Source organism: Capra hircus, chromosome 15 (genome assembly GCF_001704415.2).
Source record: "Capra hircus breed San Clemente chromosome 15, ASM170441v1, whole genome shotgun sequence".
NCBI lineage: Eukaryota > Metazoa > Chordata > Mammalia > Artiodactyla > Bovidae > Capra > Capra hircus.
The window spans coordinates 37,231,804-37,254,993 of NC_030822.1; the positions used below are offsets into that span (position 1 = coordinate 37,231,804).

At 47.1% G+C, this 23,190-nt stretch overlaps 1 protein-coding gene across 2 annotated transcripts in view; it reads left to right on the top strand.

Annotated features, from left to right (window-relative positions):
• Nucleotides 1-23,190, top strand: part of PPFIBP2 (PPFIA binding protein 2) — a 153,790-nt gene that overhangs the window by 20,873 nt on the left and 109,727 nt on the right. For both annotated transcript variants that reach the window (XM_005689726.3, XM_005689727.3), the window contains exon 2: nucleotides 13,467-13,560. In XM_005689726.3, coding sequence (XP_005689783.2) covers nucleotides 13,497-13,560 — 64 coding nt within the window. In that variant the 5' untranslated portion in view covers nucleotides 13,467-13,496. The remainder of the gene's footprint in view (nucleotides 1-13,466; nucleotides 13,561-23,190) is intronic.

Below are 23,190 nucleotides of genomic sequence, written 5' to 3' on the forward strand. Positions count from 1 at the left end.
TGAGATCCTGTGAGAGGCCCTTCACAGGCTAGTCCTGGGCTCACTTGCTGCCACTCTTTCCCAGTTGTTCTCTGGCCACACGGAGCTCTCTGTATACCCACCCCTCCCCATACCTTGAGGGTATGCTTTTTAGTCTTGCAATGTATTTGCACCAATGCCTGCAGTCCACTTGGAGAAATCTCGCTTCCTCCATGAAGCCTTCTAGGATTTTTCCATGAAGCCTTCTAGGATTTCCCACCTGCACTGGTCCTCCCTTCCTCCTGCTGCTGCCCTGCTCTGAGTCTGCTGAACTTCCCTCTCCCAGGAGCACACCTCCTGCTGTGTTGTTGCTTTGTGTGTGTGTGTGTGTGTGTCTGTCTGTCTGTCTGTCTTTCTCCCTGGAAATCCTCAGGTTCTCCATGGTGCCAGGCACCTAGGAGGTTCCCCTGGGATGTTGATCAGCTTGAGTGAATGGATGAAAAGGTGAACCTCATTGTCCATAAGATGCTCAGGAAATGGCTGATTTTTGCATTTCCACTTGTCTGAAACTAATACAAACTTGCTTGTTGAGCTAGTGACATCGGAGAATTGACATTTCACAGTTAATTGCCATCTGAACTTAATTTTAGAGAGGATGGGAATTTCAGGGAAATGATGTTTTTCTTCTCACAAAAGCATACCATGGCTGCTTTAAAATTAGACCATTAATTTATGAATTTCTGAAGTCTAAGTTGGCAAAAGACAAAATTTGTTAGCTTTGGCTCACAGATCCCAGATAGAGGCCAAATTCTACACGAAGCCTTCATAGTCTAATTGACATGGATGAGAGATGAAAGATTCTTGGTCTGGGGGAGATAAATCACAGAGTCTTAAATTCACTTTTTTTTTTTTTCCTCTCATAGCATCTACCACAGTGTTTCACTGATGAAAGTGGGGGAACTAGTATTCGTTAAATAGATAATCCAAAAGAATATGTTGATTGGGGGGGGGTTCGTACATTTTTATGAGAACTGTTTTCTGTGTGTCTTTTCTCAGGTAAGATACTGAATTGTAACAGAGTTGGAGGGGGGCAGCGGGCAGAGTTCCCGTGAAGAATCTCAGAGCAGTGATTAGTCTCATGTCTGTAGGTGGTTTGAGCTCTTTTCGTTTGGACATGGACACCAACTTTGCCATCTTCCAGCTCTTTACTGCACTGAGCAAATCAGGATAGGGCAGTGTGGCTGGGAGAGCAGGTGCAGACTTAGGTGAGAAACAGGACCTTGTGGGTGAACTTCAGCCGTGTGGCCTTGGCACTATTTTAATATCTTTGTATCTCAGGTGCCTCTTTTGTTCATGGGGCTGATAACTGCACTACATCCCTCACAGGATTCTATATTATTACCACGAAGATTAAATGAGATAATGATGACAAAGTCTATTTACAGGGGCTGTTGCCACTGTAAGAGGGAGGAAGGAAACCCTCTGTGAACTTCCAGACAGGTGGCTTTTACAGCTAGATGGAGACTGCACGAGCGTGGTGGGAACTGCCATCATTTGATGGATGGTGGCTGGCCAGCCGTGGGGCTCACCACGGTTTCAGTTACATCTTCCTGTTGGGGAGATGTTTGTTGTCTGGGCAGGTCCTTCACATCCTAGCCTTGAAGGGGACACCCTCAGACAGGCTCTTCTGAGACTCTCGGCAGGAAGGAGAAGAACCTCCCATCCCGACTTCTCTGGGTGGCTGTAGTGAGGATACGGATGTACTTGTCATAAGCACAGTGTTGAGGAGCAAACTGATGAGGGGGCTTGGTGATGCTCTGCCCCCTGGACAGAGCTCCCCATCCCACTCCTCCCAAAAGCTCAGATTCCTGCCTCATCACCTGGTCTCCCAATCCCTCTCCTTGATGGAGCACCTGTATCCTTTGTCCTTTGAGATCTGCCCAAGCCATTCATTGGCAGGCTCACTTTAAGGCCCATGGCCTTGATCCCTGAGATTGTTGTGACCTCTTTTACACAATAATAAATCTTTGACTTGGGGGAAAAGACCAGCTTGGGGGCGGAAGGTCAAGAGCAGAACATGGTAAGTGAGGACAGTCAGGCAGGTAAAACGAAGCACTGAGGGAAACTCAGTGTCGGCTCTCCCTCCCCTTAGCCCGGACGGTCTGCTGTGCTGTCTGGGTGTGAGCCTGACACCCTCGCGTGTCTCACACCCATTTCCCAGCCAGGCCCTGGCTCCTCCTTGTGGGAGGGGCTTGTGGTGTCTCATGCTCCTGTCTTTGGGGCGGCGCTTCTCTGAAGAAGCCTGCCATTCCAAGGAAGAGAAGCATGCCAGTCCTGCGTCTGGGGAACAGCTAAGCCAAGGGGAGTCAGACCCTGGCGTCTGGAGGTGAGGTTCAGTCCCCGGCGCTGTTCACTCCTTTCTTCAGAGAATAGTGTTTAGCTTTGGGACTGAACCCCTATGGCACACTGGTGGAAGAGCTGTTTGGGATCATGCAACCCTATTTAAAGGGCTGTGGTTTGGTGAGAAGGGTGAGTGCTTTTTGGGTAAATGCTAAGTGGAAGCATCTGGGTCCAGACATGCCAAAGGAGGCTGCTGGAGGAGCAGTGACGTGTGACAGGAGCTGGGCAGGGCTTTAAATGGAAGGGCCAGAAAGCAAAGGGACTCCTTTCTGTGGGTTCAGCAGAGCTGGGCTCCAGTGCAGATATTCTTAGGGATCTTTTGGAACTCACCCAACAGGGAGTGGCTGGGAATGCCCAGTGCACATAACTCACTAACCTGGTACAGCAGGAAAAAGACACCAGGCAAGAAATGTTGCATCCGTCCACTGCTGTCAGCTGGCACCTCCAGCCTGTACCTAGGTTTAGGACCCTTCGGTGAGTCTGATGGATCTTGGCATCCACTGGGCTCAGCTTAACTGTCTCACTAATCCGAAAAGTCTGATCTGGGATGTTTAGGTGGGAATGAGAAGCCTTGTGTGTGAAAAACATTTCTGAAGCCAAAAGCTTTAAACAAATGCTTGTTATTAGAGTGACTGATACCATGATTAGACAAGGACAAGTTAAACGTGCTTGTTCACCTTAAGTGGCATTCTTTTATTTTCTCCTGTGCAGTTTTTCTTAGGCTGTTTAAGCTTCTATTCATTGACAAAGGAAATCAAGGCTCTGCCTCTTCGCTTTTATTAGACTCAAAGGCAGTCACCAATTCTGATGGTAGCTTTTTCAGTATCCTGGTCCCTCTACCCTGCTCTAACTCCCCTGGAGTGTCCTGACAGGATGTCTCTCTGTGTCTGGCTCCTCTGTCCTGGTGGAAAAATAATGGCCGTGGCCTTGTCCTTGGGTCCTGATACTGCGTGGGTGTCTGTGGGCCCTGGCATGGTCCTGCAGCCAGGTGTGATGCTTTCTGCACCATCAGGCCCGTCCCCTTGGGGACAAAGACCTCAAGGCTGGACAGGACCTCAGCCAGCCTCAGGGTCCCGTATGCAGGCTTGCCATCCCTGTAGCCTCTCAGCTTCCAGTCAAGACTGCTGCTGCTGCTGCTGCTAAGTTGCTTCAGTCATGTTCTACTCTTTGTGATCCCATAGGCGGCAGCCCACCAAGCTCCCCCATCCCTGGGATTCTCCAGGCAAGAACACTGGAGTGGGTTGTCATTTCCTTCTCCAATGCATGAAAGTGAAAAGTGAAAATGAAGTTGCTCAGTAGTGTCTGACTCCTAGCGACCCCATGGACTGCAGCCTACCAGGCTCCTCCAACCATGGGATTTTCCAGGCAGGAGTACTGGAGTGAGTTGCCATTGCTTTCTCAGCCAGTCAAAACTAGTGACCTTTATTTTTTCCATTTTCTCCCTTCTGGAATGGGAATGTCTATCCTGTCCCTGTCCAGCTGTATTTTGGAAGGAGACAACTTGTTTCACTGATACACAGACAGAAAGGAATTTTTCTGCTGGTCAGCCTCCAGCTGCCTTCCTCAGACACATGTGTGGTTCTCTTCATCCATCCAACAAGTGTAGCTGACTGGCTGCTATGGGCCAGGTGCTGGGCCCCTCTGGGCCCAGAGACACAGCTCTGCCCACTAGGAGCTGCTGCTCAGACAAAGGACCCCACATGGCTAGTGCTCTAGAGGGTTCTATGAGGGAGTCTGGCATGAGCATGGAGAGAGGGACCGAGCCTGGGCAGTCACTTCTATCTGGGGGAAGGAGAGGATCCTGGAATCAGTGATGCTGGAATTGGGCCTTGAAAGAGGAGAGGGAATGGAGCAGGTGGGAAGGGGATCTTGGCCAAAAACATTGCATCCTGAGCAGGCCTTAGAGTAAAAGCAGTGGGGGCAAAACTAGTTTGGCTGTTGTACCTAAGGAATTTTGCCTGCTGTGGTTGTACACTCTCACTCAGTTATATGCAGAGGGCTTCCACATGCATGGTCTCATGGAATGTCCACAGTCCTACCACATGTATGTTTCCACCTACCTTTTATAATAGGGAAATAAGCTCAGCATGTTAGGAACTTGTCCAGGGTCTGGCCCGTGATGGGAAAAAGTGGCTTCAAATGGAAGCCTGGCTACAGAGCACACACTCTTGACTATCTCCTGGGTCCTTAACTTCCTCTCTGGATGGTTTCCTGGGTGACAGGAAGCAGGTGAATTATTGTACAAGAGCTGAGGTACTATGGTTATATTTGTGCAAGACCCAGTGTGGAGGATGAGTGGGGCGTGGGTTTTCCTGCAGGCAGGAAAAGCAGCCAGGAAGCCAGTGCAGCCATTCTGATGGGAGATGATGTGGCCTGAGGCCAGACAGGTGAGGATGAGAGGACAGACCAGAGAGTGGGTGAGGAAGGAGACTTTGCTGGACATGGTGACCAACCGGATGTGGGTGAGGGGCAGGAAGGCTAGGGATGACCCCCAGGTTTGTGGCTTGGAGACTGTGGTGGCATGACTGAGGCGGTTTGGGGAAGACCCTATGTATTGGGGCCTGCTGAGTGTGAGGCCAAGAAGGGGGGAGGTGGGTGTCAGTGTGGGGAAAGGGGTGGGCCACCTGCTGCCACTCCTCCTCCAAGCCCCCACAACTCCCAGGCTTTAGTTTCCCTCTGTTTTATGTTTGTTGTTCAGTTGCTAAGTTGTGTCCGACTCTTTGCAACCCCATGGACTATAGTCCTCCAGGCTCAGCTGTCCATGGGATTTCCCAGGCCAGGAGGGGGGATGCTCTCAGGGGCCCAGTCACATGTAAGGCTTGTGGGGAGATGGCTGCGCACAGCTGCTCTCAGCCTTTTCCTGCAAGATCAAAGATGGGGTGATCACATTTAGGTGAGCAGGTTAAACATGGTGCATTTTGTAAGCCTCTAAGGCCTGTGCTTGCCCAGCTTCAAGACCGAAGAGCGAGCCCAGAGTCGTCAACAGAGATACAAACATGCGTAGTTTAATGGAGTGGCTTACATGTCTGAAGCAAGGTCCTGGAGCAACTCCCTACCCTGTATAGCAGACAGCAGGCAGGACATGGTGGCAGTATTTGCTCCCCGGAGAAAGAGAGATTACTAATTATAGGAGGAATTGATGTCAGGTGGGCTCATCAGTTACCGGGAAACCACTAGAGGGACACGCCCCTCACCATCCCTTTGATAAGCTGGGGCCTGGGGCAAGTATGCAGGAAGGTCAGTCATGTACTTAAGATAAGGGTGAAGCAGGCACTGGTTGGGCAGAGGATGTACAGAGAGCAAGAGAACAGCCATCTCAAGTGACCTGACTGTACACAGGGTTTTCTGGAAGAGTTGGCTCAAAGAGAAGATGGAAAGTTAGCCAGCATGGGCATAAAAGCTGGAAAGCTCCTGGATTCAGACAGTTAATGCTTAGAATCTGCCTGCTGATAGTAAGACATTGGTTGGGATGGGGTTGAGGTTTGCCATGGTGTAAGATGGACATGGGCTTCCCTGGTGGCTTAGAGGTTAAAGCGTCTGCCTCCAATGTGGGAGACCCGGGTTCAGTCCCTGGGTCGGGAAGATCCCCTGGAGAAGGAAACGGTAACCCACTCCAGTATTCTTGCCTGGAGAATCCCATGGACGGAGAAGCCTGGTAGGCTACAGTCCATTGGGTCGCAAAGAGTCGGACACAACTGAGGGACACGTAGAGTTGCAGCTGATGTAGGTTGAATCAACTTGGTAAGAAGCATAATTCTACCCTGGCTGGTGGTGGGCCCCTGAAACTCTCCACAAGCAGTTGAGTGCCCGGTTGGGAACTGTGTTTGCATTGCATCAACTTTGGTCAGTCTCAGGATCACCTGAGCCTCTTGCCCCATTAACTCTCTAGGTGCTTCTAACAAACACGAAGGTTGGAGGAGCGTTGAGTCAGTGAGCCTTCAGTGCAGGGCGAGTGGAGAGGCTGTCTAGGGGCAGGGCAGTCAGTCAGGCTCTTGCCGTCCAGGGTGCGTGCGGTAAGGCCGGGGCAGGTGAGGTTGTGGAGCAGGTGAGGTCACCCCCAGCGAGTCTCTGGAGAGAAGATGGCCTCTGGGCTGACTCAGCAACATGTGGCACCCCTGGTTTTGTCCTCCACTGGAAACGTTTCACGTGGTTTATAGTGCACCCCTGTCTCAGTTCTCCTGGCTGTTCCTCCTCCGTCCCTTTCACTGATTCTCCTCCCTGACTGCGCATTTGGAGTGTTTCAAAGAGTCCTGGAGCCTCTTTTTTTTTTTTTTTTTTTGTCTTACACTACTTTTTAAGTTACTTCCTGTGGTTGTTTAAATACTGCCTTTATGCAAACGGTTCCCAGAATATCTCCAGTCCAGATTTCTCCAAATATCTTGAATTTCCAAATGGCTACTATACTCAGCATCTCTCTCTAGGTGTCCCTGGGCATCTTAAACTGAATATTTCCAAAACCAACCTCCTAATTTCACACCCTTCCCACCCCACCCTCTCCAGCATTGTTGTTCCCACAGTTCTCCCCACTCTCCCAGAAGCTCAGGGCAAAAGCCTGGGGTTTCACTTTCTCCTGCCCACACCCAGCCTATCAGTAGAGCTTACAAGCTTTGTCCTCAACATGTATTAAGGATCAGAACATCTACCACAAGCATTCTGGTCCAAGCTACCTTTATCTCTTGCCTGGTTTTCTTGTGTTCACTGCTGCACCCCTCCCCACCCCTTCACCCCCCTACCCCCAGTTCAAGTAGCAGCCAAAATAATCCTTTTGAAAGGTAAGTTAGACCCTCCTGTGCTCAAAGCCCTCTACTAGGTGGGTTCCTGCCTCAAAGGAAAAGTTTAAAGAAGGGAGGAAAAACAGGGCGAATCCTCAAGCACTTTGCTTTATCTGTCTGTAAAGGGGGAGAATAATTCCTAAGTGGCACGTGGGGATTAAGTGAGAGAGTGTTGGATAAACACTTAGCAGGCAGCTACTGACACTTGCCTGATATACAGTAGCTACAAGGAGAAATAAGTACCCAGTAATCAAGTCTCGACTCTGCCAGGCACACCACACACATTATCTCTTTTAATTCTTCTGATTTTTTTTAATCACTACTATATATATGCACAATGTGAAGGCTCAAATAATCGTATACGATTTGTTAAAGTGGCTGTCTCCCCATCTACACACCCCTATTGCTCTTTCTGAGATGGAGCCACTTCAGACTCAGTATTTTTATCCATGTTACTAGAAAAAATGCTTGTTCTGCTACTTTATTCTTTTTTCAGTCGTCATTATCTAGTGACTTCTGAATTCCCACCCTGGAAGATGAATCAGCTGTCTCCAACCTTGTTCCCATCACTCACGAGCACTTTTCCATCCCCACATCCTGTCAGTGCCGCTTCTGTTAAATCCGCATGTATGCGGTGTTTTGTTGCAAGGACTAAGATTATTTTTACTTTTTGGTTTTCTTGGAGTTCTTTTGTCATTGCTTGGTTCTCATTTTCTTATCATGGAACTAAATTCTTCAACTTTATAAATTTCTTAAGCTGTTTGGATGCATTAGATATCCCTTTAATTTCATATTACTGAAGAAATCTTTCAGAGCTTTTGGAAGCCCTCCCACGTGGACCAACTGCCCTTCCCTGCTTGCTGCACAGCTATTGCCCTGGCATCTCCCTTGTGTCTCTTATCACATTCTCCATGTCCTTGTGGGCTTATGTCTTTCAAAATAAATTCCTCTACTATTGTTTCAGTGGTAGCTAAATTAGATGTTTGACTTCAATCTCCTATATTTTTCTGAGCTCTGTCTCTTGTTTACTTTTGCCCATAACAATGGTGTCGGTTTTATACTGATTTTATGCATGAGACAGTTGAGGCTCAGAGAAGTAATCTGCCTAAAGGCCCTGTCGACTTGCAGCAGAGCCCAGGTTTTAACTCAAGACTGTCAGGCTATAAACCCTACGTTCTTTCTTATTTGTCCTTTAAAAAGAACGTTAATCTTGGTTGATATGGGATGTGATAGAGAATGTAGGCACTGCCATCAACTGTCTTTGTATATCATCCTCCATCTTTATCGTTATTTTTTCATGCTAAAAATGGCTTCTTGCTCTATTATCCCAAAGATAGAAGTTTCCCATATACTTTTAAGAAGCCGTTTCCTCAGTTTAGGAATAAAAACAGATATTCCTTTAAATGACCATTTGAAGAGCCAGCCACTGTGGTTTATGGATGACCAGTAAATTGTGGGGAAAGTCTCCAGTTTGTGGCGATAAACCACAAAGTATGTGGTGATGCTTCTTTACCACCTGTTGGCCACTGAGGGCTAGAGAGGTCTGAGATGAATCTGAGTTCAGTAGTGGTGGATTCTTGGCTGAGGGTTCCTCCCCGGATCTTTCTTTGTACAGGGATGCTGGGGCGCGTCTGGCTGCCGCTGTGAGGAGTTAGCAGACCCTGGAGAGACCAGGACCTATTCCTGATTCCTCCGTCCGGGACACTCTGAGCCTGCCCAAAACACTTGGCATCTCTAACCACCTTTACTGAGAGAAAAGTGGCTTACTAAATAGAATGGCAGCTTGCATTTCAGCCTGGATGGAGACAAGTTAAGATTTACTTGCTCAAGCCTTACCTTAGTCAGCTGTTCCTGCCTACTTCTGATCCTCCTTTGCTCAACACAAAGGTAGTTAATACCATATCTAAGTAACTGCCTTAGAGGCCACCAGGCATTGGGTGGCTAATTGTGGCTCACCTAACCCTGCCCCTTATTCAAGTTCACAGTGCCACAGGCATCTGTGTGGTGCAGATCACTTGACTCTGGCACCTGTCACAGCTGGACTGACAGCTGCATGGTGGTTTCCTCCCTGGCTGGTAGCAGAGGGGAGGGTCTGTTGAGGGGAGCCCAGCGTTGGGCACCATGACAGGTAAGAGGATGACAGCATCTAGAGAGGCCTGTGGGGGAAGAGAAGGATGCATGAGCAATGGACCACACCTTTCCTTAAACAACATTCCTTACCTTATCTCTGCAGCTCGGTGTGAGCCAGTTTCTTGGTGTGAGAAGACCGCCTGCTCATCAGGGTCAAATGCAGGGCTCTGTTAATAGTCCACGTGTCCAGAGAGAAGAAAACTGCTTTTGGCCGATTTAACTACTGTCACTAGACAGTAGACTGTGTTAAGAGCACCGTGTCCTCCTCTGCCTGCACCTCTCTCTCTTGGGCTTGTGGGGTTGCCTTCGAGTCCTCAGGGCACACCATCAGTTCCTCTGCTGTCCAGCCTCCAACACCTGCTTGGGGGCTGTCCTGGATCCTGCTCTCTTTCCCAGCCCTGGGGTTGCTGCCTCTTCCCGGTACGCCCTCTTCACCTTGCTTCTCTGCGGAGTCCTCCTCGCAGGCAGATGCTGATGCCCTGTGCACTTAACCCCCACATCCCCGACGAACCCAGGTTCCTGGGGAGGCGCTGTGTCACTGTGGGGATGAACAGACACACTGAGTTCAGCTGGATGACACGTTTGCTTCTGAGACCCCCAATTCCGTGAGAGCAGGGACTGTCCCAGGGTGCGTTATTGATGGGGAGCTCCAAACTGGTGAGGGGAGAAAATGGCTGAGGCTGCTAGAGTGGGAATGGTTGGCAAACGGAACCATGGCTTCCCTGTTCAGTCAGAGTGTCCGTGCTCACAGAAGGGCCTGGAGACATCACTCCTGTGGTGTGTTTGGCCCTTCAGCGATTCCCCCAGTACCCAACACCACTGACTTCTCACAGGGGCTGGCAGAGCCTGTTCTCCCTGCATCCTGCCATCACCTTAGACCCAGAACTGAGCTCATCAGTCGCCCAAAGCAGGTTCCGGCTCCTGAGCACTCCCAGTCTTACTGGCCCAGGTTCTGGACCGTAAAGATGATACATCTTTGACTCATGTTTCACATCTTGCCAGCTCCCACGGGTCCACCCAACTTGCCATTTGCCAAGTACAAACATCCTTAGGCAGAGGGCCTGTGAGTTGTTTTTATGGCCTTTCTGTTGCAGGTGTCCTAAAGGGCTCGGCACTTTCTAACTGACCTCTCACCTTGCACCCCAGGACTAAGACCCCCAGTGGAGCCAGTCTGCTGAAATACAAGGTCCTTCTCTTAAAAAATCTCCATCAAGTTTACATCTGAGGCCACTTGAGCTGCCCAGCGTGCACCCAGATCCCTGATGCTGTGGGTGTGATTCCCAAGCTCCTCTTATTGAACTGCCTTAGTCACGCTTACGTAAATCCTGTGGAGGGCTTTGATTCATAGTGAGCAGCTGGGTGCTCCTGTATAATCTCGCCAACCGTTTTGGCATTTGCCACCTACATCTTGTCTTTACACGCTTCCTTCCCTTTCACACTTCCCTGGTGGCTCTGTCTACAATGCGAGAGACCTGGGTTCGATCCCTGGGTTGGAAAGATTCCCTGGAGAAGGAAGTGGCAACCCACTCCAGTACTCTTGCCCTGAAAATCCCGTGGACGGAGGAGCTTGTTGCAGGCTACTGTCCATGGGGTCGCAAAGAGTCGGGCACGACTGAGCGACTTCACTTTCCCTTTCACACACTGCCCCCCTCTGCCTGGAATCACCCTTCTCTGCTGAGAAAGTTCCTCCTCAGCCCTTATGGACCAGGGAAACTGCATACCAGCCTCTATCAGCATACCTCACATTGCATCCTAATTATTCGTAATTCTGTCTTCTCCGCTACACTGCATGGTCTGAGGGAATAGGGTTGAGTTCTGATTCATCAATATCCCCTCCACCCCCAGTGCCCAGCACAGCAGGATTTAGGCAGTGTTGGCCATACGGATCTATCATTTATTCACAACTATTTACTCTTAAGTTTCCTTGGGCCAGTCACTCTGCTGGGCACACAGGGGTGAGCAAAGCAGACAGGCTCGCCAGCTTCCAGGCAGAGGGTTTGCAAGGCCAGTCAGCGAGGAAGCATAGATGGACAAGATACTTTGGAACCGCTGTGCTGCCAAGGGGCTGCTTTAGATGCAGGTGTGCAAGGAAGGCGTCTCTTGAGGCCTGAAGCATGAGGCTGGATCAGCCGTGCAGAGATCCGGGAAGGTGATTTCAGGGCAGAGGAATGGTAGGTGCAGTTTCAGGGGAGGCAGAGGGGCTCAGAGTGCTGGGGGAGTGGACAGTGCCTGAGGCTGCCAAAGCAGGGAGGTCAGGGGGGTGGGCCTTGTGGGGTTGTCCCGGCTGGATCCTGCCAAGCTGCTTCCGCAGGTCACGGTATGGACTTTGGATTTCTTCCTGGGAGCGGCTGGGGAGGCCTTGGAGGGTAGGATGGATTTCACACTTGTACTGTCTGTATGGCTAAGCAGGTGAAGGTGCTGAAACCGGCCCTCTTCTCTCCTCCCCTTTTCCTGCTGCCTCTTCTCCAACCCCCACCTCCCAGCCTCACTTCCACTCAGACCCTGAGACCTACACCCGCGTGTGCTCTGAGCCACCTGGCTGCTCCTTGCTGCAGCCTGCCTGGCGCCTGCCACGGCCCCGAGGTGCCAGGGAGGCTCCCCACCCCTCCACGAGCCCCCATTCTCACTCCCCTGAGCTGACTGCACCCTGGTTCTTACAGTTTCTGACTCTTTTTGGCCTTTGCCCCTGTGACTCAGAGCCCTCCCCCCTCTCTCCTCCCCCCCTCCAACTTGCTTACCTTGCTTTGCTGTGCCTACCTCCCCCACAGGGTCAGCCTCTTGGACATACCTAGGTTCCCCCTCCCTAAACCTGACCCACTTTAAAGTCCCTCATCCTGTGTACTATCCTGGCACAAATACGTCCTGTAAAAATGGCTAATGTTTATTGGAGCTTCCCTGGTGGCTCAGTGTTTACTGAGCCCTTACTACATGCAAGGCCTGCATTTTTAATGAAGTGTTAATTACTCATTTAACTGTGACATCAACCCTGTGAGTTTGGTACTGTCATCCTCCCCACTTTACAGAAGAAGATACTGAGGTTCAGAGATCACAGAGGAAATGGCAGAGCCAGCTTTGAACCCAGGGTATTGAACTGTTCCTGCCTGATAGTGCTGTTCAGCGTGGTTCTTTGTGGTCTTGACATCCTTATCCACACCCTCTCCAAACCACTTTCCTGTGGTTGCTCACGTTCCTCTCTTCACTCTGAAGATATAACTCTGTGGGGGAAAGGAGCAACAGATCTCCTGTTGCCTGACCTGCTCTATCCACCCTCGGATCTGGGAGCCCTGCCTCTCTTCTCTGCAGCACTTATGCCCATTGGGCACACATGTGGACTCTGCTGAATGAGCAGACAAACAATAGCACCTGCCACCAGTTTACAGATGCAAGTTAAGTCTAAGGATTACAACTGCTCCTCTAAGTCTCTGTCTGACACCCAGGGAGAGGGTGGGAAGTGAGAAAAATGAGACGAGGCTGCAGGAAGACAGTTTCGCTTAAAGACCTTGCTGAGTGGCAGAGTTGTCTGGAGATGGAACCAATTGCCACCTCTCTCATTAGAAGGGAGGCTCAGCATCAGAGAAATGGCTAGACAGTGTATTTTTGGAGACATTCTTCCATGCTGAGAAGATGGGATTCTGCGCCTTGAATGGTCCTGGGTGGAGTAGGAAGGACTAAAATGAGAGACTGTGCTCTCCCCGCAACAGTGTGCCTGAAACCTTCCTAGACGGGGCCCACTGGCCCCCATGAGAAGCGAAAGTGGCAGCTGAGGCCTCTCAGGCTGGATCATACCTGCCCTAGGAGAGCACCGCAGGAGTGGGACAGATGCAGGTAGAAGACCGCAAATGCCTGCTGTGGCCCAGGGCTGCAGGGCATGCCCGATGGAGTCCTCGCTGTGTGCCTTCTCGAGCCTTCCCCAGGGTGGCTGCAGCTTCTGGAGCTGGGACTGTGATGATGGTGGTAGTGGCAATCGCTGCCTTGCTGCCACAGGTGACCCTGGAGAGCCCCAGTGGCTTTTCATGACAGAAACAAGTGGGATCACCTGCTAAAGATTCATGGAGTACTTGTGCTGGGACGTGGCAGAAACCCACTGTGGGCCACTCAGATTCCTATGAGAGTGCGGTTACCATGGTGGAATGAGAGGGCTCAGTGGTCTTGGTATGTAACATGAAATACTCTAATTTTTCCTTTGTGCTGTGTTTGAATCTTCAGTAGGAGGAGACGAAGGAGAGAAAAGGACTCATGGCTTCAGAGGCCAGTCATGTGCTAGAAGCTGCCCTGGAGCAGATGGACGGAATCATCGCAGGTATGCTCAGGGGTCCTGGGGACCTCCGCACTGAGAAACCATTTTCCTCTCATTGGACTTCTCCTTTGGGTGCAGAGACAAGGCCCCTGTTGGATTTCTTTTATTTTACTGTGTGTGCACTCTTTTTCAACAGTGTAAACTCAGACTCCGATAGCTGGTCAGGGTCTAGGTCTCTGCTGAGACTGCGGCTGCACCATGTATTAGCACGTGAATAACTGTCCCACCTTGGATCCTGGCTGCAACAGGTGCAGTGGCACTGATTTTATCATGAAGTTTTCAGAGTACAGCATGGTTTCAGTCAAGCTGAAACTTGCAATATTGCGGACTTTGCCCTCTAACACCGGTCTCATTTCCATTCCCTGGCTGGTCTCCAGTATGTCTGTCAGGAAGTGGTTTTGTATTGATTCACTTAATCACCTGAAGAATGTTCTTTATGCCATATTATTGCAACTGTTTGGCTTCATGTTTGTATGAACCAGTTAGGAACATTCTTTTGAAAAGATCCAGCAAAGCTGTTTAATTGGAAAGTCGCCGTGGGCTGTCTGGGCTGATTAACTCCTTGATGGGGGACAACTGAAGCCTGTACTGATTGGAACAAGCTTGTCATTGGAGATTTTTCTCTGCAGGCCGCAGGCCTTACCTGATACAAGTCAGTGACCTTATTTGCCGACTGGGCATTTCTTTGGGACTTTACTCCTCGTTGTGTGGAGCTATAGCTGCAGGAGGCATGTTTGGGTTGAGTGTGACTAGAACCCAGGGCGTGCACAGGGCACCTGACTTTGCCCGGTGTCTGTCCTTCCATCCTGCAGAGAGACACCCGAGGCACTGAGGTTCTGGGTGTTTGCGCCTGGGGCAGAGGAGGTAGGTGTTCCGTGTCTTGAAACTTCTGTGTGTTGTGGTGCACAGATGACATGTTCCAGCTGTCATCTGTCAGGCTCTTCATTTTTCAGTGAACAGAAAGGGTCCTCAGGAGGTCGACCAACGTCCAGGTTTTCAGAGAATCCGAGATTGGGATGTTTTGCTCCGGGTGAGGGTCCCAGAAGCCCTACTGAGAGGAGATGATCAACAGTGTGGGTTTCCTGGCAGTCTTTTCAGAGAGTCTCCCCTAGAAGTTTCCAGGGCCTCCTGTGCATTGAGATCAGAGTCAGGCTCTGAGACTAGCTCAGGTGGTCAGCACTGCCGAGCCCCCAGCCCAGGGGCAAGAAGGAGACTGTGAGAGCCCCTGGAGCAGGCGGAGCTCTTAGACAGCTGGGACAGGTGAGTGGGATACCTCCTTAAAGAGGCAGCCAGTGTGGGGTCACTTCCTCCTGCTGCCTCTGAAGTTCCCCACGCAGACACCCCTGAAATGACAAAGCGCCTGGCATGGTCCCTCTGTCTGTGAGCGAGGATTATGGGTCTGAATACTTGGGGCCTTGGCTTGGCTGGGGACCTGCGGTGGGTGTGGTTCCTGGAGCAGAACCAGGGACTCCCATCCTGTTCCCTTCCAGCATTGCGTGCTCCCCCTTCTCCTGTTTCCTTAGGCCTCCACCCTGGCAGACTCCTTTTGGAAGGGCCCTGGGTGTTTCTGGAACAGATACAAGAGTTGTGCTGAGAAGTGGTCTAAAACATTCCAAGGAGTTCTTTGGTTGGAGGAACACCTGTAGCCAGACTGCTTGTTTCAAATCCTAGCTCTGCATCAAGTTACCTGCATGATATGTGCTTCAGCTTCCTCATATTTAAAATGGGTGTAATAATATAACCCACCTAAGAAGACTGCTGTGCTTATACATGTAGGGGCTTAACACAGAGCCTGCCATATACTACGCACTATAAAGTGTCAGCTCTTGATAAGTTGAGTTCTCGTTTATTCAGGTCCTTGTTTCACCCATTTGTGTGCTGTGGTTTTCATTGTCTAGCTAAGGCTTGTTCATGCCTCTTAGGCTCGCCTGGGGTCTATAAGATTAATGCAGAGTCTCTGAGTGGGCTCTGCTCTGCTCTTGCCCCCTTGTAGACTGTCTTCCACAGAGCAGCGGAGGAATCAGATCACACCACTCTCCCGACAACTCTTCAATGCCTTCGCATTTCAGGATAAACATCTAAAGTCCCCATTATAGGCAGCAATGCTGTATGCGATTTGGCCTGTGGCTGCCTGTGTGGCTGCACCTCCCATACCTTCCATCTGGCGTGTCTTGCTTTAGCATAGGCTGTCTCAGGGCCTGTGTACTTGCTGTCCCTCTGCTGGAATGTTCTCCAAGTACACTGAGGTCAGATCTCTGCTGAAATGTCACCATGTAGAGGCCTTCCCTGACGCTCTCTCATGTAGCATCCTACATCCCCTCCTCCCATCCTCGCATCCCGTTTTTATTTCTTTATAGCACTTACTACCATTTGACCCATTAGGTTCATATTCATCTGTTTATTATCTGCCTCCTGCACCAGGATGTAAGCTCTGTGACAGCAGAGGCTTTGCTGCTGCATCTCCAGTGCAGCACAGAATACTTGTTTAATAGATGTTTGGGTCCCATGTGTATTTGACTGACTTCTGTGAATAAGCTCCCCTTTTCATTTATTAGGTGGCAGTTACTGGTTTCTGTACCTATCCCCTGTCTGTCTGCATGCTGAACTTCATTGATTATTTTCTCTCTTGTGTCTTTGGCTCATTCTTGTGCAATAATAAATCACTAATTTTTTTTTTTTTTTTTAAGACTCTGTGGTTAGCATGTCCTGTGAGCCATCTCTTAAGCAGTAATTGGCTCACCCAGACATTTGACAGGAGCTATTTGGCAGATAATTCAACACTGAGGTTGTTAGCGAGTGTCTGGAGGGCATATGTTCTATGCCATTTGCGATGAAAAGAATAATAATTATTGAATGCTTTTGTGTGGGATACTTTTCCTCAAGATTATTAAAGCCACCCTCATTTTCAAGCTGACTGGGCCAAAGAGCTTAGGGATTTTTGTGGTTATTAATGTAAACTGCAGTTAGACTGTTGGAGTTCGAATCCCAGCTCAGCCACTTGTTACTGGCTGTGGAATCTTTGGGCAAATTGCTTGATCCCCTTGAGCCTCAGTTTCCTCATAGTGTATAGACAGTGGTAATAACAGTGCCATCTCATGTTATTGGGGAGATTAAGGTAAAGAAGGCACTTAGAATAGTGCCTGTTACCTAATAAGTGCTCACTGGCTCTAAATTACCTTGGTTTTGTTGATATTACTATTGACATTATTTTTGCCACTCGAGCTATAGTGCCGGTAAATGACAGAACTAAGATTCGAGTCCCGGCTAGCTGAGATCCAGATGTCTTCCTGGCTCGTTTCACTCCTGGGCTCATCTCATGGTGATGTGCAGCACAGCCCCTGGGGTTGTGCAGGGCTGTCTAGGGAGTTCACTGGGAGGAGGGTCCAGTCCTGTCCTTGTCCCCAGCATGTGGGTCATAGTGGCTTTGCTCTCTTCCCTTCTACATTCAGCTTCCAAGTAAGAGCTCGTTTGCTTGAGCATAGAACAGCTAGAAGGAAGTTGAAGACTGTGGCACCAACATCATGAATCAGATTCTGTGGAGATTACGTCTTTGTGTGAACAGTTATATTGTCCTTTCTTTGTTTCTATTCTCTCACTAATTTGAAGTTGAAGGGTGTCAAGTACTACTTCCTGCTGGTAAAGGACTCAAACCACTACATGCTCTCACTTTACGAAAACACAGTTATGCTTATCTTAGTGAAGAAGTTTTTATGGGCTTCCTACATGCCCCAAATAGCAAGCATTTATGTAGAAACAAATGGATTCCTACTCAAATGGACACAGTTTCCTTCAGTAATGATTATTAATGATTATAACACTGTATAACCAGAACTTTCCCTTATTAATTACTCTACAGTATGACAGGCTACTCTTCACTTTCCAAAACTCTTTCCAAAAGAGTTTCCAGAAGAGCATACTTAGGGCATGTGATATCAATGTGTATATAATTAAGCCTTTAATGCAAAAAAAAGTGCCCTCTTCTTCTGATCAATGTAAACAGTACAGATGGTGCAAGAGATGATCATTCACAGAAGCAACCAGGCCAGGAAAACTCAGAGGACATCCTGATACACAAGTGCCAAATATGCTCCTGCCGAGGCAAGCATGGTGACCCTCATCATCGGCAGGCATTCATCTGCTCTGGAGACATGAGATAAATGCCTTCTAAGCAGAAGTAGGAAATGAAGCAGAAACACGAAGTGAAACTCCTTGTAAAGCTGAATTCTTGAAATCTGAATGGGTGTATCCCAAGTGTGATTGTATTTAAATAGGACCCGAGAATTTCATACCAGAAAGTTAGGACAAGGTGACTTAGAAAACCCAGAGCCTTTGTCCAAATGAGTTGTTTCTAATACAAAAGACCAGTATTATAACTTCCAGTAAGATGTTAACCTTTGATCTGATCTTCCTCTTGATTAGTCCCTGTGATTCAGCCTACAAATAATACCATAATTGAATTACACTGTTGATGATTGAAATTGAACACTATGCTGCTTAATTGCATCCCTGTGGATGACCCTGAGCAATGACCACATACACTAATTTTGCGTAGGGCTTCATCTGTGGGCAAATGGGGTCAGCGGCTGCTCCAGGAAGCTGTGTGTGTGTGTTGTGTGTGTGTATGACCAGAGAACCCCTGGTCAGGACACAGAGGGCCACTTATTTCTCTTCACTGTGCGGGAGGTTACTCATAGGGTTATCTACAAGCTATACCCACTGCTGGAGAACAGTTAAAAGGAATCTGTTTAATGACGGTTGAACAAAGAGGTTGCTCTGTCTGGGCCTTTTTTCCAACTCTTTTTTTATTTTTTAAAGATTTTTTTTTTGATGTGGACCTTTTTATTTTTTTTTAAGTATTATTGAATTTGTGACAATATTGCTTCTGTTTTGGGTTTTGGATTTTTGGCTTCGAGGCATGTGAGGTCTCAGCTCCCCAGGACTGGAAACTGTATCCCTTGCATCGAAAGAAGTCTTAACCACTGGACCAGCGAAATCCCTCTGCCAACCCTAATTAGTGTCCATTTTTTGTTTTTTTTTTGTTTGTTTGCTTTCAAGATTGTGTGAGGGCAGAGAAAGTTCTGATCAAGACTGGAATTACTCCTGTGGGCCCATGAATGATTTCAGCTGTGGCATTCAAGGCACACTCTGAACAGTTAGTTGGCCTTATCTCCAGCCTCTCCAAGGCCAATCAGTGTGGAGCGGTCATCAGTCACAAAGCCACCTGTTTCCCAGTCAGGACTCAGGTTGAGAGTCCTCTACTTTGACACTGACCCAAGGAGAGTTGGCGGAATTTTGGAGGTGTCTAGTGGGCTGAGATGTTAAAGGCTGCCCTTTGTGTAAAGAGGTTGAGATGGCCCACAGTGGGGCTGGGAGCCCTGTTGAACAGCTGCATTCTGATTTTTACCCTTGCTGGCAGAGTCCATATCTCCAACCTCATTTTCTATTCTCTGAAAGTGTGTAGGTAAATTAGGAATTATCATTTGTTCATTAAATATTTGCTTATAGTTAAAATTATAGGAACTGACCTGCAAACCCATCTGGATTTTGTATTTTCTCATGTCTTTTCTTAATGGTTAGGGGTAGTCAGGGTTTAATTTTTCCTCTATTGAGTTCTGGCATGCTGTATTTTTCTAGATATTTGTGTATTTTACCAGTATTTTCCATTTTGTTAGCGTATGCTTGCTTATTATGTTTTATCTTTTTAAGGTTTGCTACACTTGTTATCTCTGTTTTTATTCCTAGTATTGCTTATTTGTTTGCCTTTTCTTTATTTTTTGATCAGTCTTGACAAAGACTATTTTTTAATGACTGTTTTCAAAGAATTATTTTTGCTGATCAGTCCCCATAGTAGGAGTGTATATTATTTATTCTATAATTAGATAAATGTGTGTATGTATTAGCTCAGGTTCTTCAGAGAAACAGAACCAATAGGGTGTGTGTGTGTTTGTATATATGTATGTGGAGAGAGACAGAGAGAAAGAGACATTTATTTTAAGGAATTGGCTCATATGAATGTGGAAGTTGGCAAGTTCAAAATCTGCAGGGTAAGCCAGCAGCCTGGAGGGCCAAGGAAGAGCCAGTTTTGCAGTTCAAATCCAAAGACCATCTGCTGGCAAACCTCCACTTCTTTCAGAGAAGTCAGTTTTTTTTTTTTTTCCTATTAAGATCTTCCACTGATTGGGTAAGGCCCACCCATGTTATGGAGGATAGTCTGCTTTGTCAAAGTCTACTGATTTAAATATTAATTTTATTGAAAAACATATCTTCACAGAAACATCTAGAATAATATTTGACTAAATATCTGAGTATTGTGACCTAGCCAAATAGACACAAACAACTAACCATCCATATATATATATACACATATATACATATACACACACACACATTATGTATTTATGCTTTATATATCTGCCTCTTGAGAAACCTATATGCAGGTCAGGAAGCAACAGTTAGAACTAGGCATGGAACAACAGACTGGTTCCAAATAGGAAAAGGAGTACGTCAAGGCTGTATATTGTCACCCTGCTTATTTAACTTCTATGCAGAGTACATCATGAGAAACGCTGGGCTGGAAGAAGCACAAGCTGGAATCGAGATTGGGAGAAATATCAATAACCTCAGGTATGCAGATGACACCACCCTTATGGCAGAAAGTGAAGAACTAAAAAGCTTCTTGATGAAAGAGGAGAGTGAAAAAGTTGGCCTAAAGCTCAACATTCAGAAAATGAAGATCATGGCATCTGATCCCATCACTTCATGGGAAATAGATGGGGAAACAGTGGAAACAGTGTCAGACTTTATATTTTTGGGCTCCAAAATCACTGCAGATGGTGACTGCAGCCATGAAATTAAAAGACGCTTACTCCTTGGAAGGAAAGTTATGACCAACCTAGATAGCATATTGAAAAGCAGAGACATTTCTTTGCCAACAAAGGTCCGTCTAGTCAAGGCTATGGTTTTTCCAGTAGTCATGTATGGATGTGAGAGCTGGACTGTGAAGAAAGCTGAGTACCGATGAATTGATGTTTTTGAACTGTGGTGAAGACTCTTGAGAGTCCCTTGGACTGCAAGGAGATCCAGCCAATCCATTCTGAAGGAGATCAGTCCTGCGTGTTCATTGGAAGGACTGATGCTAAAGCTGAAACTCCAGTACTTTGGCCACCTCATGCGAAGAGTTGACTGATTGGAAAAGACTCTGATGATGGAAGGGATTGGGGGCAGGAGGAGAAGGGGACAACAGAGGATGAGATGGCTGGATGGCATCACTGATTCGATGGACATGAGTTTGAGTGAACTCCGGGAGTTGGTGATGGACAGGGAGGCCTGGTGTGCTGAAATTCATGGGGTTGCAAAGAGCCTGACTGAGTGACTGAACTGAACCGATGTACATATTTAACTTCTTTGGTTATATATTCTTTATCATTTTCTGTTCTATTTACTTGAATCTATCTGTTCAGCTTAACAAATCAATAATATATAATATTATGTATTTAAAATTGACTAACTTAATTGTAGTGGTTAAAGAGGTTTCTGATCCTTTTTGGAATTTATTGATTCTTGCTTTGTCACTTTGACTAGAACATTGTCTGTTTCTGTTTTGTAAATAAGTTTATTTGTATCATTATTTTAGATTCCACATTTAAGTGCTATCATATGGTTTTTGTCTTTCTCCTTCTGACTTACTTCACTTAGTATGATAATCTTTAAGTTCATCCATGTTGCGGTAAATGGCGTTATTTCATTCTTTTCTGTGACTGAGTGATATTCCATTCTGTGTGTGTGGGTGTAGAAAATCTTTATCCATTCTTTCATCTGATGATGGACACTTAGGTTCCTTCCACGTCTTAGCTATTGCAGATAGTGCTGCTGTGAACATTGGGGTGCCTGTATCTTTTCAAGTTACACTTTTCATCCTTTCCAGATATATGCCCAATAGTGGGATTGCTGGATCATGTGGTAACTCTAATTTTAGTTTCTCCATTCTGTTCTCCATAAGGGCCCCACCAATTTACATTCCTACCAACAGCATAGCAGAATTCTTTTTTCTCCACACCCTCTCCAGAATTTGTATTTGTTGACTTTTGGATGATGGCCATTCTGACAGTTGTGAGATGATATCTCAAGTAGTTTTGATTTGCATTTCTCTAATAATTAGTGATGATATTGAGCATTTTTCATATGCCTGTTGGCCGTCTGTGTGTCTTATGGATAAAAGGCTAGGTCCTTTGCCCTTTTTGAGATGGGTTGTTGCTTTTTTGTTGTTGAGTTGCGTAAGCTGTTTGTATATTTTGAAAATTAATCCATTTCAGCAGTGTCATGTGCAAATATATTCTCCTGTTCCTTAGGTTGTCTTTTTGTTGATGGTTTCCTCTGTTGTGTGAAAGCTTATGTTGACTAGGTCTCATTTGTTTATCAACTTTTTATTTTTTGATTTCTGCACTTATCTTTATTCACTTCTCCTACCCTTCTTTTAATGTTTGAAAACATAGAATTGTTTATGTGTGTTCATATTCCAGCATCAAGGCCAAGTTCAGTGGGTGATTTTTTTCTAGTGACAGGCTGAGGGTATTGCCCTTTGTTTCCTGGCCTTATGCAGAGGTCTTCCATTTGACCTCTTCCTTTGCTCTGGCCTTGAACTTTGTCTCCTGTCCTCAAGCGGCCCATTCAAGCCCAGGTGTGCCAGGAACATGAGCTCAAATGCTCTTTTTCTCCTGAGCTCTGAAATTTCCTTCAGTTCAGTTGCTTTAAAAAGTATATGTATTTGTGTTTTTTAATTTTAGGGTGTCCTTTGGGATTTTTCTGAGTACACCTAGTCTGTCATGACGTGCCCTATTGCAGCTGTAATACCGTCACCTTCCTTGGTTCACAACCCCTTCCTCCATCTTCAAAGCCAGCAGTGGCAGGGCGAGTCCTCATGTCATATCTCTCTGACCCATTCTTCTGCCTCCCTTTTCTAAGAGCTCATGTGATTAAAAATCCAGGATAATATCTCCATCTCATGATTCTTAATCATGTCTGTAGAGTCCCTCCTGCTATATTAGGTAACAAACACACCCGTACTTTCCAGGGGTGGGATGTGGACATCTTTGGGAGGGTCATTATTCTACCACAAAGGTAATAACTGACATCCCTTACAATGTTGTAAATCAACTATACTTAAATAAAAAATTTAAAAAGAATGGCATCCATTTATTCCCCTGCTTATTTGGTTCCGCGGATCAAGATTACCGGGAGAAATATCAATAATCTCAGATATGCAGATGACACCACCCTTATGGCAGAAAGTGAAGAGGAACTAAGAAGCCTCTTGATGAAAGTGAAAGGGGAGAGTGTAAAAGTTGGCTTAAAGCTCAACATTCAGAAAACTAAGATCATGGCATCTGGTCCCATCACTTCATGGGAAATAGATGGGGAAACAGTGGAAACAGTGTCAGACTTTATTTTTTGGGGCTCCAAAATAAAATCACTGCAGATGGTGACTGCAGCCATGAAATTAAAAGACGCTTACTCCTTGGAAGGAAAGTTATGACCAACTTAGATAGCATATTGAAAAGCAGAGACATTACTTTGCCAACAAAGGTCCATCTATTCAAGGCTATGGTTTTTCCAGTGGTCATGTATGGACTTGAG